The 17668-nt window shown below is 49.5% G+C and overlaps 1 protein-coding gene across 5 annotated transcripts in view; it reads left to right on the top strand.

The window, feature by feature from the left end:
• Positions 1-8095, top strand: part of RAP1A (RAP1A, member of RAS oncogene family) — a 43010-nt gene extending 34915 nt beyond the window's left edge. For all 5 annotated transcript variants that reach the window (XM_075722586.1, XM_075722591.1, XM_075722589.1 and 2 more), the window contains exons 7-9: positions 1410-1553; positions 4542-4657; positions 6817-8095. In XM_075722586.1, the coding sequence (XP_075578701.1) occupies positions 1410-1553; positions 4542-4628 (231 nt within the window). In that variant the 3' untranslated portion in view covers positions 4629-4657; positions 6817-8095. The remainder of the gene's footprint in view (positions 1-1409; positions 1554-4541; positions 4658-6816) is intronic.
• The last annotated feature ends 9573 nt before the right edge of the window (positions 8096-17668 follow it).

Here is a 17668-nt window from a genome sequence, read left to right as displayed (position 1 = left end):
TTTTAATCTATCTTTTTGCCCGATGTCTTTCTCCTGAAAGAGTTTTAACTCCACATCTAAACATAAGTGATGAGAGCAAGCCTGCTGCTTACAGTCACCAACGCTTACTCTGATACTTTGAGACAAATGGATTTATAACTTAATGAGTGCAGACTGCGCTTGGCTCTCCGCACTGCACCAAGCAAATACAGTCGCAGCCCTGGTGAGAAGCCGGTGAGCTACGGCTGAGCAAGGGCTGCCGTCCTTTCTCTCGCCGCTTGTGCTGTTTGGGGGAGGGCTGGGCAAGCCGAGGGACCCCTCCTTTCTGTGCAGCCTGATGCAGACGCATTGGTAACAAGCATTTACTACAGCCAAGGTCATTTTCCTACAGTATGAAATTTCTCTGTTTTTCTATAGGAAATGTCACAAGGAATATGGTTTCCCCAAGGCACTTTCTTCCTCGTGAAGGAGCGAGAAGGTGACTCACCCAGACACTTTAGAAATCCAGCAGCTTAAGGAGAGGGGCAGACGCCCTTTCATCATTGGCTTGAACAAATGATTTGCCTGTATTTGCGTCATGGGTGTAGGATGAATCTTTTGAACATGTATCAAATGTTTGTTTTAATATTGCATGAGATTATTTATTGGAAGTGGTGTCCTTTCAGGAGCTGAGCTGAGTGGTTGGAAATTTTAATTGTTCTAAACTAGTAAATATCAAGCACGGTGTTTGTGCCTTTTGTTAGTGAACATCCTCTTTTCTGTGTGTATGCAAAACATGTCAGTAGTACCATATTGTACTGAGATGAGAAAGGCAGGTGGTCTTGTGTGGGAATGCTTAGCTGCACAGGACTGTTCCTTTTTATTCCATGTGCAGGGTTTTTCAGTGCTTTTCAAAGGTGCTTCCATTTCTTGTTGTGTGGCTTGACAACAGGTTGACAAGGCAGGTCAAAGGGGCTGAAACATAGAATGTAGAAACACGCGCTGCATGTTCTGTTGTCTAAAATAGGCTAAGTTGGCAGGCAGTTTAGCCTACTGTCACGTGAAAGTCCTGAAAGGCATTTCAGTAGTAAATTCAGGTTTTGACTAGAATGGTATTGGATGTAGAGACCAGAAAATAAATCGCTACTAACTTAAGATTGTGCTGAAATAACTACCATTTGGTTTTACGGTGTCGTCCATGTGTTGAATTCATAGTGAACCAGGGTGTCTATAGTATCCTCTTTCTTCAACCCTTTCCCAAGCAGGTATCTAAATTCCAGTCTAGTTCGTGAACTCTGCTGAACTTCTGATTTTTATTGTTTTTCATACTGTCTATATTGTCTTGTTTCCCCCCCGCCTCCCATGTGCCTTTGTAAGCCCTAGCATTACAGTCCACGTCGTACGTTAACCTGCTGATGCTGATCTCTTGTTCTTGCTTGTCTCCTCTCCAGGTTCCAATGATTCTGGTTGGCAATAAATGTGACCTGGAGGAAGAGCGTGTAGTCGGCAAAGAACAGGGTCAAAACTTAGCAAGACAGTGGTGTAACTGTGCCTTTCTAGAATCGTCTGCAAAGTCCAAAATCAACGTTAATGAGGTAACTATCAGCTGTTCCCTTGCTTTTCCTGCTTCAGCATGAATGCCACATTAAACCAGCATGCAGTCCATCCTGTATTTCTTAATTGGGGAAAATTCAGGATGATTCTGAAATCTCAGCCTAGGAAAGGCTTGCGATGCAGTGTACTTAGCTACTGCTTTCTGTTTGTTTTAAGGAGACTGCTCCTTTTTCTCTGTAAAGGGTGGGTGACTTCTCCAGGTAAGTGCTTTCCATAGCCTGTCAGAGGACAGGAACAGCAGAGGGTCCTCAGTAAGCCCAGCTAACTGGATGACTCTTAGCTTAGACAAACTTTATTTGGAAAGTATACTTTTTCCAAGATAGCTGCTGCTGCTATTCAGAACGTGGATTATGCCCCATTGTGTTACATGTCATGTTGCGTAGTGCTGGCTGTTGTTTTTGAAAGTATTTGCTTTTCACATTCCTGCTACGTCTGGCTGCTCAAGCAGACATCCCAGCACAGTCCTCCTCTGGTAAGCCACTAACTTACCGAGACCGTGTCCAAACATACATGTCTAAGCAGTTCCCCATGTCTACCTGAGAAACACCTTTGCGATTGGTGTGCCTTTTGCTGCTGCCCGAGGTGGTGTAGTTCTGCTGAGGGAGCTCTGCTTGGCATCAGGAACCAAGTTTTTATTCTCTGCTGTGAATTATCTGACTGTCACAGAGGCCATGCTTCCAGCCACAAAAGCTGAGGTGACCCCATTGAGTGTGGTTGGTTTGGTGCCAGGAGATAACTGGGACCGTTCAGGAGGCCGTGTGATAAGCAGGAGCTGTAGGATCTTGGACGGGACCCAGCGTTAATTTGGCAGCTAGTGGGATGTGCGCAGCGCTGCACCTACCCGCTTGAAAGGGGAGGGAGCTCCAGGCTGAATGAATTGCAGCTTCTGTGGTTAGGATTAGCCTAGCTGTAGTGCACATTAATCTAACCTGGTAAATATAGCTTGCTGGGCGAGACTTCTGCCAGAAGGGATTCTTTTTGTGTGTGTGTCTGAGCTGTAGTAAAACTAGGACTGTTCATGAAGAAACTAGTAGCTCAGTCATCAAACAGATCACTGTGGAGTATAACAAATTCTAGTTTATTTGTATTTCCGCAGTCTGTGGCAGAGACTGACCTCTTATTAGCCAAAGGTGCCTTAAAGCTCTCCCGAGGGCTGTGTCCGAAAGGGGATTCTCTCGTAGGCAGAACGCCCAACTGTCCTGGGGCGAATGCACGCCCATGGTTTACATACAGTCATCCGTAACGTGTGAATCCTGTGTCTCCGTTTTTCCCTGTCCTGTCTACTGCCTCCAGTGAGACTCGGATCACAGAGAAGAAAATTATTAACTGGCAGATTAGTTTCTGGTTTTATTGTGATCTTAATTTTCTGGTTTTCTGCCAGTTTCTATTGTCTGGTTATGAGAAGCATAAAAGCTGAGGAAATCAAAGAGAAGAAACACTGTGAATCAAGCAACTCATTGTACTGGTTGTTTGTTTGTTCTGCTGGCTCATGGACTGGAGAAGCGTTTGCATTATTCTGGGTTTTGGTTTTTAGCTACTTTTGGACTTCCTAACTTTGTTAAAATCTGGGCTAAAGGGTGATAAATTTCTATGTGCCTTCAGAAATTCAGACTCCTGCACATCCTAATCACATTCAAATAATCTTGGCTCTTGTTACAAAGGCTTAAATATGGAAAGCTGTTTTGCATCAGCATGGAAGATGCCACTTATTAATTGGTTTATCCTACAGAAACGTCTTCTTTATATCTCATCTGTACACTTGTAAACGTCTTGGCTGTGTCCACTGGAGATTACGAACTGCTACTTTTGCCTGAGGCTGACAGTAGAAAACTGTAGCAATAAGCTTAGTAAAGGAGTAGTGTGAGCAACTCAAATGCTATTTCAAAATATTTTACACGAGATCTTGATAAAGCGACCATCATGTTCATTTCATTTGAAACTATTTAACTGTGCACTAGTGCTTTTTCACGTAGGTAATAGCCAGAAAATCTTAAATTTGCAGTTGTTGGAATTTGTTGTAAACTGTTTCTTTGTCTTTTGAATTTCCTTGGAATCAACAAGAATTTGTGAGCTGTCAGCCGGTCCAGGAAGGAAAAAAGTAAACAAGGAGAAGGGTGGAGCTCTCTGAAGGTTTAAATATTTCTCCTCAATACTGTGACCCAGCTCCAAGCATTTTTGCAAAGCTCAGTTTGCTATAAAGGGGTTGAGTATTGCTGGGAAATCAACCCACAGCATAAGTGTTCACAAGAAACTTGTCTCTGAAGCTGAAAGAGGCCCCTGTAATCATCCCCTTCTGGAAGTGTCTGAGTTCAGGGCAGATGTTTTGCTTCTCCTTGCTAATTTTATTAATAAACTCAAAAGGTTAGACCATGCAAAAAGGTGATTTAATTAGCAGCTTGAATCTGTTTGGCAAAGAAGAAAATTAACAGTGCATCCTACACAGCGGGTGAATGAAGACCACTTTTGAAGGTGAAAGCCAGGGAAAAGGGATGCCTCTCTCTGCAGTGAGAATACGCTGCTGGTGCTGTAGCAGCGGTCTGCAGAGGCACTCGTCAGCCCAGGGAGCACCAGTGAGAAGGTGATCCTTCAGGGTATTATGCCTGTCTTTTAAAAAACCTTTTGTTGTTTCCCCAGTTTTCTCCCACTTTTCCAAAGCAAGGGATTTGTGGCCATTCACTGCCGTACTCCTCTGAAGCCTTTGGTCATGTGTAACCTGAAGGAGAAGGCTGTATGCTGCAGGATATGAATTTTTAGTTCCCTTACATTCTGCACACTGATGTGAGCTCTGTGCTCTCCTGTTCCAGAAGTAGTTGCTTGAGATGCATGTTTAAGTAAATGCAAGCAGTTTACTTGGATTTATAATACTGCAGCCACCAGGAAACAGTATCAGCTTGCCAACCTACCTAATTTTTGACACTTGCATAGTGTTTTATCACTTTGATTTTTCAGTTTGTGTTTCTCATTTTCAGATCTTTTATGACCTGGTCAGACAGATAAACAGAAAAACACCAGTGGAAAAGAAGAAGCCTAAAAAGAAATCATGTCTGCTGCTTTAGACTCCCATGGCGCAGCAGCTCTGAGCCAGGTAAGAGGTGTCTGAATTACACCCGCAGCTCAGGTGATTGGAGCGTGAGCTGCTCCTGACAGAGAGAGGACTCCTTCCCCTTCCCACCACTCTTCTTCCTTCCGTCTGCTGCCAAATAGAAAATTCCTTCCCATTCCACTGCATTTGTTGGACTTTTTAAAAAGGTCAGTTGTACTGACTGACCTGGCAGAGAAGTACCTGCTTCTCTCCTTTTCTCCTTTTCCTTGGGTTGACAAGTGCTACAGAGCAGGAACTTCCTTTTTACTCTTGCAGGTTCTCTCTGGGTCTTGTGACACCGTGCTCTGAGCCACCATGGCTCAGTTTTGCTTCCCTTTTATCTTCTGCTGAAATTTGGTAGCGCCTATGTCACTTGTGTTATTGCTGCAGCTGCTGTCTCAGTCCTAGGTGCTATGGAGACAACTGCAAATTGGTTTGGGTGGGATGTGGATTTCAGTGGCACAGAAATAAAAAGCTGCCCACCAAAAAAAAATCAACTGCAAAAAACCGAAAACACCACCCCCCCACCCCCCACCCCCAAGGTTGGACATAGCTATAAATAATCTTCCTGTGTATCTTGGCAGGGTGCTCTCTGTGCTTACAGCTGTTCTGTCGTGCTTCTGAAAGAAAACAGCATTTCTGTAGCTTCAGATTTTGGACAGAAATGCCACCTAGGCTGCCGTGTGAGCTGTTAGCACACGAGCATGCTGCACGGCACCCTTCGGAGGCAGAGGAGGTGCGGGGTGAACGGCCCATCCCGGCACTAGGAAGTCAGCAGTGGGAAAGCGAGCAGGTCATCCCGAACGGTGGTCGTAGCGCAAAGCGCGTTGAGCCCGCGAGCGCAGCAGGGCAGAGCGGCAGCCCGGCCCTGTAGGGACGAGTCGGGGAGGAAGAACCCACAGCCAGCTGCCTTCGTGGTCCTGGGCTGCGCAGGCTGTCAGCTTCTCATGATTCCTGTGACCCATCAGAAGCTCTGTATTCTGGTTTTTAGTTTCATAAATGGGTGCAGTGTAGCTGGCAAAGCAACTGAAGTGCCCTTGTCCTGCAGTGTTTAAGACAAACTCCTGGTCATAGAAGGATTTTAGGGATGAATTCCTGAAAATAGGTGGGGCTCAGCCTTATGCCAGATCTGAAGGTTGTGCTGCAGATGGCCGTTTATAGCCTAGGTGTGACTGAGCAGGATAAATGGAGCTATGCAGTTAACCTGGCTTCTAAGGACTTGTGCTTTATTGATTGATGAATCTCTTATCCTGAGCCTTGAATGCCAGAAAATAATAGCTCAGTGTTGTGGGGAAACAGTGGCTTTAGGAAAAGAGATTGCAGAGTACATCTCAAGTGGCTTTTCCTGTTCCTCAGGTGACATATCTGAATTTAGCTAGTGTGGCGTCAGCCAGGAGGACTGACTGGAGACGGGCTTCCCCAGCCCCGGGGAGGACGTGCTCCGTGCCGGGCTCGGTGTGGCTCTGCCCTCGCCCTCCTGCCCGGGATCAGCGTTGGCAGCAGCGTAGCCCTGAAATATCAGCAACTGCTAAAGGAGTTGCTGCATTCAGTCCACTACTCATGAGACTTCTGATAACGTTGACTTCTGCCCATGTCCCCAGATCTGCTCTAGAGCATCAAAATACTTCACAGCATCTCCTCCATTATTTGTAAATCCCTTCCCAATTCATTGCCTGTTTGTTACAGCTGCAGTAGGGCTCGGGGAGGTCTCCAACTCATTAGACTTTAACAGCATCTCAGAAATACAAAAGATGAAATCCCTCTCCCATAAATGGTTCATCCATTGCTGAATTCAAAATCCGCTGGAGGGCTGCCTGTGTCATAAAGCAGGTGGGTTGGAAGGACGCTATCGTCGTCACAGCAGAAGGACAGGGTGGCGGCTCCTCTGTCACTGCTCTGCTGCAGTCGTGATAAAACAGGAACTTGTTTCTTAGCGTTTCCAAAGCCTCTTCTCTTTCTGTACCTCTGAACTTGGAGGATGGTAGGAACAAACCCCAGTGCTGGAGGAAGATGCGCTCTTCCTGGTGAAAGGCTGCGTGTTTTTGCAAGCCTGGGTGCAGGCAGTTCTCTGGGGAAGCTTTCAGGCCTTTGTTCGAGACCATTCATCTCGTCGGTAGGATGAGAAGCATCCCTCCATCATCTTTTTTTTCCACTTTTTCTAGATTTCAGGAATGAAGAACTGTTGCCTAAATGGAAAGTGCCAGCATTCCCAACTTCAAGACCTTACGGAAATTAATAACATATCTGAAGAAGCTTCTCTTGTTTTTATATACTATGAGAAGAATTTAGATCTTAAAATGGTTTGCACACAGTCCCTGGAAAAAGAAATTGCTCTGTGTGTATCTCTTGGAAATTTAAGACAATAGTACTCCTCCTTTGCAATAGCGATTAACAGATGTGAAAATAAATATAATTGACTCTAGTGTATGATTATACAAAGGAGCATGGATGCATTTCAAATGTTAGATATTGCTACTATAATTAAAATTTCATATTGACCCTTTTGTCGTAATTTCTCCCCATCAAGCACTAAAAACGTTCCACCATTATATTTTATAACTATAGATATATATTATCTGAAATTTCCCTTCGAACTCACTGCAACAAATAACTTTTTGAGTCATTGACTTCATTTTATATTTAAAAGTTATGGAATATCATTATTTTCATTCTGCCATTATATTCTAATTAAAAATGTTTGTGCATAATGCTTTGGAAAAATGGGTCTTTTATAGGAAAAAACTGGGATAACTGATTTATATGGCTTTAAAAGCAAAAAAATATATAATATACTAAACCAACTCTAATATTGCTTCTTGTGTTTTACTGTCACAGATTAAATTACAGCTTTTATGAATGATTAAATTTTAGTACATTTTCATTTTGTTTCTGTGTTTTTGTTATGGTTTCCAGGCTTTGGTTTTTACCCATTTCTTGTGCATTCCTCTTCCATTCTGGTAGATCACGTGTGTGTTAGAACAGGTACCACCAGCGTGTCGTTACGCTCATGCGATGTCTTCACGCACCCTCCTTGTTGGATGTATTTAATCATACCACACACTGAAGTACGGAAGGCTACTTTTTAATTAGTTTTGTATAGCCTTTTGAATGTTTAAAGATTGTATTCTGCTGAAAATATTTCCTCTGTACAATTATTTTTATATGTACAAATTTGGTTTAATACTGTATCAAGGTCTGACTTTTAGCTGTGATCTTCGGTTTCACGCGGTTGTGCACTTTGAGGGTAGAATCACTGTTCCGACAGTGCCGCCGCCGGGCAGGAGCCCGTGACTATCTCTCACGGTCAGCATCTCGACACGAAGCTGTGGAGTTGAAAGTTGCTTCTGTCTAAATCCCATTTCAACAGAGCGAACGGCCGCTTTACGCTTTTAGACAAAATCTGACTAATGTTATCTGATCTGCAGAGTCAGCTGAAGGGGCTTTTTGTTTCATTTTGGGTTTCTTTTTTTTTGGGGGGTTTTTTTTGGTTTTTTTTAAAATACCTGTTGGTTTCGTAAGTTTAAAAGAGCAGGATATGAAGAGACCCATGGGTGCTTGGCCTCGATCCTCCTGTGTATATGCAAGTAAAAGAACCGCCTTTGGGACCGGTGGGGCCCAAATCCCATCCTCGGGGTGATGCTGCTGGAATTCCTGCAGTGTTGGAGGACTTGCTCCTGCTTTGCTTCTGAGTAAGTAAGAAGAGGAATGTATCTTCACAGTGGAGAAAAATCAAGACGGAGTTTGGGAAATCTAAATGTAATGGCTGGTGAACAGTTGTTCCTGGACCTGTTGTGTAGGTTTATTAGAAACCAGGGGGGAGAAATTTCTATAAATAGGTTTTTCTAAAACTGTGTTACTGATGCAGCTGTCGAATAATACAGAGATCCCAGTTTCTAAATGCAGCCCAAACAAGACTGGATGAAAATATTTGGATGACGATAATGTGAACGCATCTGCCTACTTACAAGCTACTAGGACAAACGTAGTTACTTAGCTGGTTGTCTTCAACCCACCTATGTGCTTCCTTTTCAGGAGGAGCAGAAGCATGGTATTTGCAGGTTGGTTATCTTTACTAAATGTAAAAATATTTTAGTAATAAAGTAATTTTAATGTACATGCTGATTGCTAGATGTCTCTTCTATAAAAACAGAAACCTAACCTTCGTTGTCTAGGTACGGTGCGGTACGTAAGTTCATCAAACCTCATTTCACAGATGCCAGGTGTGTGTTGTACAGCAGACCCGGCTGCGTTACCTGCTGCCAGCGAAGCTGGGGATGCGTGCCGGCGCGGGTGCTCGACCAGCCGGTGCTTTTGCATATTGCTTCTGAACTTTGCGTCTCTGCAGCGTCTCCCAGTCCGGCTGTTCCCGTGGTGTAACTGGTTGGTCTGGTGAAGGCAAGTCCAGCCTCTTCGGTGGCATTTTTTGTCCGTAGCGGGATCTGCTTGGGGCCCGCTCCCCGAGCGCTGAGCAGCTCTGCGGGTGTCCGAGGGCCGCCCGACGGCGGCTGCACCGGGTGCTGCCCGGGGAGACACGTCTGCTCCCTTCACCCCATCTCCTGCAAAAGCTGGAGTGCGAGAGAGGTTTGTAGTCGATGCTGGCTTCCCAGGAGAGGCAGGGATGGCAGGCTGAGCCTGCGGTGCTCTCTGGGTTGCAAAATGAATAGTAAATTTGGTGGAAGTGGTGGAGGAAGAGGGCGAAGCGGGGTGGAAACGCTTCCCGAGCCTGTTGGCTTTGCCACTAGATGGTGGTGTCGGAAAACATGGGGCTGAGCAGGGCTGGGGCGGTGAAGGCACTGAATGACATGACAGCAGATTAAAAATAGTCTGCAGGGTGCAGTCCTGGTTCCTGTCGGGGCTGTGCCAGCCCTGACGGCTGCGGGCGAGGCGGCGGCGTGGGCCGCGCAGCTCCGGCGGCGGGAGCACGGTCCCGCTTCGCGACGCCTCAGTCCGCTTCCCTCTGTACCTTGCACAACAAATCAGTTTTCGCACTGGATTTTTTTTTTTTTTTTTAAATCTAATGGATTTTAGCACAATAGCCCGATTTCTGCCCTTGGACACGCTGCAGCAGATGCTATGTAGTTTTATGTCCAAACAGAGAGTGTCCTGAAGCACTTGGTGTTTAACGTTTCACTGGGTTAAAAATGAGTTTACTGAAGGATGTCCTAAAGAAAGGTTAAAATAAAAACCTTCCAGATGTAGTCGCATGCTTCTGCTTTTGACCAGCATCCAATCAAGCAAAGTAACATTTTGCTCTGAGGAAAGGAACACATTTAAAATTTCAATGAAGCCCCGCAGTCCCCAAGGTCATCCAGCTCCCATTTGTGTTGATTTGAGCTGCGCGCAAATTCAGCCAAAGTGACTCGCTGCTGTCTGTACAAACGCGCTGTTCTTAAACTTCTCAGCCTGTATTTATCTATTTTCTGTGTTATCTAAAGGTTAGTGTAAATCACAGTTTCCCATCTAGTGTGGGTTGGATCAGACAGTAACTGCCTGGTCGCACCCTGCCTTGCTGCAGAGTTGTAATTGGAAGCGTTGATTTTGATCCAAACGCGCAAGCGAAGCAGGAGCGGTGGAAGGAGACGTCGTCTTCAGAGAGAGCAGCGATGCCGGCGCACGCGTGATTTGCTCCGCTGGCTCTGAGCTGCAGAGACGTTCTCGGCGCTGCACTGTGCTGATGCGTGAGGTCTCGCATCCAGCAGCAACGCGAGAAACTTAACGTTAATTAAGTTCAGAGTCAACCTTTGCACAGTCACCAGAACTAATGAATTGTTTTATTTATTTTGCCAGGGCTAGGCACTGAAGAAGCAAAATTGAATTTTCCGGCGGAGCAGGCGCCATTCAGTAAATAGCCGGGCACGTGCCGGGCCGTCCTCCCCGCTGCGTCTGGAGCCGGCGCTGGTTCCCTCTGTGGCGGCGGTTCAGCGCCCTGGCTTTCAGCTGCGGCGCAGTCGTCGCCCGGCGCGGTGCAGAGCCTGTCTCCGGTCTTCCTGGAAAGAAAACCCCTAAATTCAGAGACGAGCCCTGTGCAGGAGGAGGGAGAGGAGCCGCTCTGGAAGATCCCCAGCAGCATCACGAAGCTCTGGCACAAAAAATAAAATGCGCAGCAGTAGAACGGCGCTCGGCTGAGCTCGGTGCCTGTGGGGTTTCCTGGACTTTTAACCTGGATTCGTTACCAGTGAAGGCAGTGGCCAAGGCACCGTGCAGCGTTTTGCGATGGTTTCACCCACCACTCGCCTGGAAAACCAGATCCCCTTCCCCGAGGGTGGCTGCTGTGAGCAGGGACAGGAGCTGCTCCTGCCTGCTCCGCTGCCTGCGCCTCGGAGGGCGTCCTGGTCTGCCCGGGCCATGCAGGAGTCTCCGGCTGTGGTCGGGGCCAGGGACGGGCGGGTTTGGCCAGCGTGTGCCCGTGCTGGGGTGGGCTCTGAGCTCCCCGCCTGGGGCAGCTCGGTGCAGAGCCCCAGGCCAGCCCTAGACGCAGTCCAATTAGGGGCTGTGCCAGGGCTAATTGGCCGCGCTGCCGGCTCGCAGTAGCCCTGGCACAGCGCTGCGCTAACGCGGCTGCTCCTGGCTGAGGCCGGGCTCTCGCCTTTAGCTCAGTTACTTGCTAATCCCACTATTGGGAAACTGGTTGTACTATCCTGGGCTGAAACAAGCCTTCTCTCCCTCGCTTTGCAGAGGGCTTGCACACAAGTAAACTCGGCTCATTCCTTGTGTCTGGCAGCAGCAGGTAGAGGCCAGAGCGGTGAGTGACAACGCCGTTGTCGCCAGCGTCCTGGCCCCTCTGTCCCTCGTCTCCAGCGGGATGCGCTTCAGAGGGGGCAGCAGCAGCAGCGGAAGATGAAATCATTTGTCGGAGATTTTGGACAAGTCAGTGACAGAGCTGGAATTACAGCCCTGTGCTGGAGTCCGAGTGCCCGTCCTGCTGGCTTGGCCCTGCCAGCGGTTGACTAAATCCCGACTGCACCATGCCCTTTGGGGACAGAGGAATCGTTTAGACGAGCGCGTCTCCCCGTATCGCTGGCCCTGGCACAGCTGCTCTCGCAGTCCCAGGCAGAAGCCTGAGTTCAAACATCCATGGCATTTTCTTTGGGTGGTACCAATGCTTAAGGCCAAAAGCCAGCCCGCTCGCTGGCATGTCACGCTGGCTCGGGGGTGAATAAGGAGCCCGTTGTGCTGCGGAGGGGAGGATGCTCCGGGTGCTGGCAGCGCTCCCGTGCTGCGTGCCCGTGGGGAGACGGCCGTGGCACGCGGGCTGGGCGGCAGCAGCGGGGCACGCACGGCCGGCAGCTGCTCTCTGCTGCCGCGGCCCAAGATCAAGCAACAAAGGACAAATTCATGGGGCCGAGAGCGGCTCAGCGGGCTGAGCACACTGGTGCATTATGGAGCTGGGTGAGGCAGCGCGGGGCAGCCTCTTGCCTCTGGCAGGGGGTGGCCGCCTTGTGCTGCACGGGACCACCTCTGCTCGCAGGATGCTGCCGGAGGCTCCCGGGATTAATTTCCATGGAGCGCTGCTTTGCAGCCAAGAAACCTGAGAAACCCCTGGGTGTCCTTCGGAACGACCCCATGGAGAGCAACAGCCGCGGTGAGCGGAGCTCATCTCGGCGAAATGGAAGTTAACAGTAATTTTGCCTTTTCTTTCCCTGCAAGTGTTTTAAATACAAATCAAGTTTCTTGCAATCCACTTTGAGTGAATGATGGCAGAGCTGAGTGAAAGCAAGTGGCGTTGCAGCTCTGCTGCCCTTTCCGACCAAAGTTGTTATAAATCGTCGGATTTCAGATACGTTACACCTTTACTCAACCTTCCCCGTGGTCAGTGTGTGGATGTAACATTTTGAGGGCCACAGACATCCAGCATCCTAGGACCATTTTTCATTTAGCTCTGGAAATGAGCGGTGTCAAGCTGCTGTGTCAGTGTGGCTTAAATTCACGAGAGAACTCATTTGATTTGAAGCACGGTACATTATTAAATATGACTGCACAGGCATCCCTGCGGATAATCCTTTATGACAAACGATGTTTGAAATGAGGGAGACCCGACACTGGCCATCTCGTGCACCAGTCACAGCGTGCAGGAACAGGGAAAGGCATGGCTCAATCGGGGTGTGCGGAGCACAGGGCAGAGGCTGGACTTTGGCAAACCAGCAGCTAAACCTGCGACACGATGGGCCCGGAGTATGACGGCAAAGACAAACTGCACGGGAGCATCTTTCTGTAAGGCAGTAAAGCCAACGCTCACGTACCCACGGGTTTCTCTCCTGTAATGTGCACCTTGGTCAACCGACTGGATATTTTCTACTGCAGAAATCTGGCAAGAAACCTAAAAGGCAAACAGAAGCCTCTTGTTTTCTGAAGTCCCATTAGAAACGTAGATGAATTTCAATGGAAACAAGAGAAAGCACCCATTTTCTGGAGGACTCTAGCACAGGGAGATACTTACTTGTCCTGTCAGTATATCACAGGCTCTAACTGAGCAAATGATAACACGTTTTGCTGGCCTTGGAGTGAGGTTTTCTGAGCTAAACGTATCGATTTGGTTCTGACACGGAAATCCCTTAAGGCCTCTGATGCATGGGGAGGAAAAACGCGCCCGTCAGCCCCGGCTGCCTCGGCAGCTCCTCGCCGCTGGCCCGCGGGTCGCTGTGGGGCTGGGAGGCTGCGCCCCACCAGCACGGGTGCACCGAGCGCGTCGTCTGCTCATCGGCTAGGACTTACACGGTTAACTCTTTCAGTGCCCTCTCTCAGCTGAAAAAACGACCCCAAAAGAGGTTTTCTCCAAGAAACTTCCAACATCCTGTTTGTTAGCAGTTGCTTAAAGGGTTTCCTCAGCACCAGTAAACTTTCAGAGCTCTTCAGCCCCCGCCTCCACCCTGAGATGTTAGAAGCACTGGACGTCGTCGGGAGATGGAGTCAAGGTAAAGGAGTCCTCTAGCAACGGGCTTGGTGCTCTCAAAACGCCAGAAAGCAGAGTTGTGGCTGCTCTCCCCTTACAGCCTCATGCAGGGGGGACCCCGGGGAGCCTCCGCCGGGAGGTGCTGGCTTCAACCCCGTCCCCAGCCAGGTTTTGTGTGTCCGGATGACAGCAGAGCGGACAGCAAGGAAACCACTCTCGGGGCTGGCATTCGCCACTGCTCGGGCTCTGTGCACCTGAGCCAGGCTGCAGTTCTGGTGTGTTAGAATTTTCTATATGACCGTGACACAGCTGGGTTGTCTCCCTGCACATTTCACACCAGTTTTTGCGGGAGCAGGACCTGGATTTGCTGTGCTCCTGAGCTCAGGCTGTTCCCTTTTATTCAATATGTGATGCAGAGCCTGATGAGCGGCTGACAGGCAGCTTTTGGCCCTCTCCTTCTGAAACAATCCACGTTTAGGGCTTGACGAGAAGGATTTGGGGTGAGATAAGCTTCCCAGAGTGGGGCCAGGACGGAAGTAATAATGGAGTAAGCGCGAGGCAGTGAATAAGAGGCGTAAGTTGAGTCAGAGTAGCTGGAGGCAAAGTCGCTGCCCTTGGGAAGGAGGGAAAAGGCTCCTCCGTGCCTCCTCAGCTGCCTGCCACGGTGGGACCGAGCCCGTCTGGGTGCCAGAAATACGTTTTCCAGGGGGAAGGGCTGGGGACAGCCTTCCCTGGGGGCTGTGCTGGGGTGCAGGGCACCCCGAGTCCCGCTGCACCCCGCTCTGCATGCGGGGTCGCGGGGCTGGCTGCCTGCTGCTCCTGCGCAGCCGTCGGGGTTGCGGCGGCTCGGGCTGCGCCGGCGGAGCCGCGGCCGCTTCTGCCTCGTCTGTGCCAGGGCCGGGGCTCGCAGGCGGGAGGTGCAGCGTGTGCTCGGCTGCGGCAAGGGAGGCACGACGTTCAGCACGTGCCCGCCCGCGCCCGCGGAGCTGGGGCCCGGGACCAGTGGTGTTCCCTGCCGCTGGAAGTCAGGTGTCTTCCTCTGGAAAATGTGAATTTATTTGCTGTTGAGTTATGTGAGTTGTAGGTTCCTAATAGGACTGGGGGTGTGCTGTTGCTGTCTTGCTTCGCTTCTGTTGGATTTTCTACTTCCTTTAATTTTTTATCAATTTGTTTGGTTGCTGCTCTCAGTAGAGATGGCTGTATGGGAAGCAGAAGAAATCAAGTGTTTATTTTTAGAAACTGCAAAAAGAGTTCAACCCAAGGCAAATACAATTACTTCAGGTTGCACGCAGGCTTCTGAGAAGCAAAGAAGAAATATTTTCTAAATAGCAAATGCCCTAAAACCCAATGCCGTGAAGCCAGCGTGCAATGAGAGCATCACTTAACCATTCCAGGAGTGCATTTAATTCCACGGGGGCGGGAGGTGGTGCTGGCTGCCCGCTCCGGACACCCCGACACCGCGCACAGCCCACGGCGTGCCCCAGCCCCTTGCACGGGGGAGCCGAGCGGTCGCTGCTCCCGCAAAGCCCCTCCGCCTCTTTCAGCCTGAAGCCTGCCTCTCTCCTCTGGGGCATTTTTCTGCTTGAAGGGGCCTCCCCGATGCTATTCCTGGACCAGTTTTAGGGCATTCGTTGGCCGAAGCTTCTGCTGGGCTGTTTCTGGAGAAGGGGTGGCAGAGAGGCTCCTCGGTTGAAAGCTTTCACTCTGTAATTAAGCTGAACAAGAGACTGAGCTAAATCTCTGTTTCTCTCGCTCTGCCTGAGCGAACACAAAGAGGAGAAAAGGACTGAACCAGACAAATGAAACAAGCAATAAAATTGCACAGAGAGGTCCATGGAGTGATTTTTCCTTGACACGCTCGCCCCCAACAAGTGCCACATGCCCTGTGTATAAATAGCAGCTGCCCAGACTTGCTTAATCATCCCATTGTTGCTTTATAAAATTAATTAAACATTCCTCTGGGATTGTTCGCATCCTAATTAAGTGGGGAACTTACAAAAGACAGTGAGGAAACCAAGGAAGTGTGTTCTGGGGGATGCACAACCTGATTTTGCTGAACTGTGTGCAACCGTGTTTAAAAAAAAAAAAAATTAAAATTGCAGGAGGACTGTGGTTAAACGCACTTTTAATAGTCAACAACGACAGGGACTGTTTGATTAACGGTCCTCGGGGATCGAGAGCAGCTCTTTGCTCCAGGAGTGTTGGGAGGCAAAGCTGTAGGCAGCGAGCGGCTGTCTGCGCAGGCTGGAAGGGACGAGCGTCTCCCCCCCATCAGCGAGACACGAGCGAGTCGTCCCTGGCAGAAACCCGCCGCTATCAAAGGGCCAATTAATCCGCAGCTGCTCTGCAAGGGGGGACGGGGACGGCGGGAGACAAGGAGCTGCTTGAATCGCATTCAGCGGCAGCTGGGGGCCGGGGCTGCCCTGCGCCCCGGGGCTGCGGCATCGCCGCCTCCGGCTGGAAGAGGGATCCTGCAAATCCCACGGGGGCGAGGGGGCTGCGCAGGTGGGAGCGCAGGGACGGCCATCCAGAAACGGCTCGGCATCAATACCCCTGCGTGGTCGTATTTTATTGCAGTGTGACCCTGGCTTCGCTGACGTCTCCAGTGCTGGTGGAAAAACCGTCCCAAGCCTCTGCCCTGCCGGGGGAATCTTCCCCAAGGGAAAGGAACACCACGGTCACGTTCCCCCCGCCCGCCTGCTGGGCTGGGGCTCGTCCTCCCATCTTCTCCTTTCATGTAGCGAGGAAGACTTGAGCGCATTGTTCCCAGCTCAGACTCATGCACCCTGCAGGGATGTACTGTGAATTACTTCCCAAATTATGTGAGTAATTAAAATCAATGAGAGGGTATCCTGTTAAATAACGTAATTAGATGAGCGTAGCAAGCAAGATGAGCGCAATAGCGTTTTTGTTCTCCTGCCTGGAGACAGCTTTTAACTCTTTCCCTCTTGTCTCTTCCCCGGGAAAGGCAGGCAGGGCTCCTCGGTGCGCCGACGGCCGTGCTGCTCCGCACGCTCCGCTCCGGCTAACGCGGAGGTTTTTCTAGGATCTCCAAAGCCTCTGCCTGCTTCCTTTAGCGCTTCTTCCAGACACAGGGTTTTCTTTCCCCTCAGTCTCCATCTCTCTGTTATGCAGAGGACACTCTGGCAATGCTGCAGCTGGAAGCCCATGAACATCTGAAACTCAGGGAAAATAGAATTGACTATCTACTTTAATTTAAGACCATGGCAAATGAAAATATGTCCATGCAGCGCTGCACTCCGGCGACTGCATTGTAAACGGAGGGCCCCACGGGGTGGAAATGAGAATTAATCTTGATGTGCATAATGAATTGCCTGAGCCTGTCGCCCTCAGCCCCAGGGACGAGGCGCAGCCGCAGGTGACTCCCGGAGCAGTCTCCCAGTCCCGGCGTTTTTCCACTGCGTGAAGCAAGACGTGGGGCCGGGAAGGACGAGCGGCAGCGTGGGCTCAGGCTGGGTCAGCAGCCTGGGCCGAAGGGCTCGGTGCACAAACGGGTACATTTACGAAGGCACTGCAGGTTTAATGTGCTGCCTTCATTCCAGACGAAACTCAACGGCTCAGGAACCCAAGCGCTAAGAGTCATTTTTGTTCTATTTCTGCTTGTTTCAGGGCAGGGACTGAAGCCCCAGTCCATTAAGAGACACACGTGGGTAGCTCGCTCTTTCTGCATGGAGTGCTATCAACTCCAAGGGGGCTCGGGTAAGGGTAAAGGCATCTGGCCAGATGGCTCTCATTGCAGGGCTGGGATCTAAATAATTAATTTACAGTATTGTGTTCATGACTTTGCTGTCTCCCAAAGGAAGCGCTGAAAAGTCCTAAACTTGGTGCTTATTTTTTCCAGCTGCGACGTACAGAGAGATGTGAGTCTATGCATTCTGTTTTATTTTAAGCTTGTTTGGATTTTCCAAGGTAGTGAATTGTTGCAAAGATGTGTCACATCTAATTACATTTGTCACATTAAATCACATTATGGCAAAAAACCTGAACCCCTGCTGGGAACATAATCCCCTCCGGTAGGGATACGAGGATATTTACCTTTGACACGCTGCAGGAGTGACAGGTTGTTCTAGAAGAGGTTTGAATGCGCACACAAAGGGCACGAG

Source organism: Pelecanus crispus, chromosome 17 (assembly GCF_030463565.1).
Source record: "Pelecanus crispus isolate bPelCri1 chromosome 17, bPelCri1.pri, whole genome shotgun sequence".
Classification (NCBI taxonomy): domain Eukaryota; kingdom Metazoa; phylum Chordata; class Aves; order Pelecaniformes; family Pelecanidae; genus Pelecanus; species Pelecanus crispus.
The sequence above is the reverse complement of the archived record's forward strand: the minus strand, read 5'-3'. Positions and strand labels throughout refer to the sequence as shown.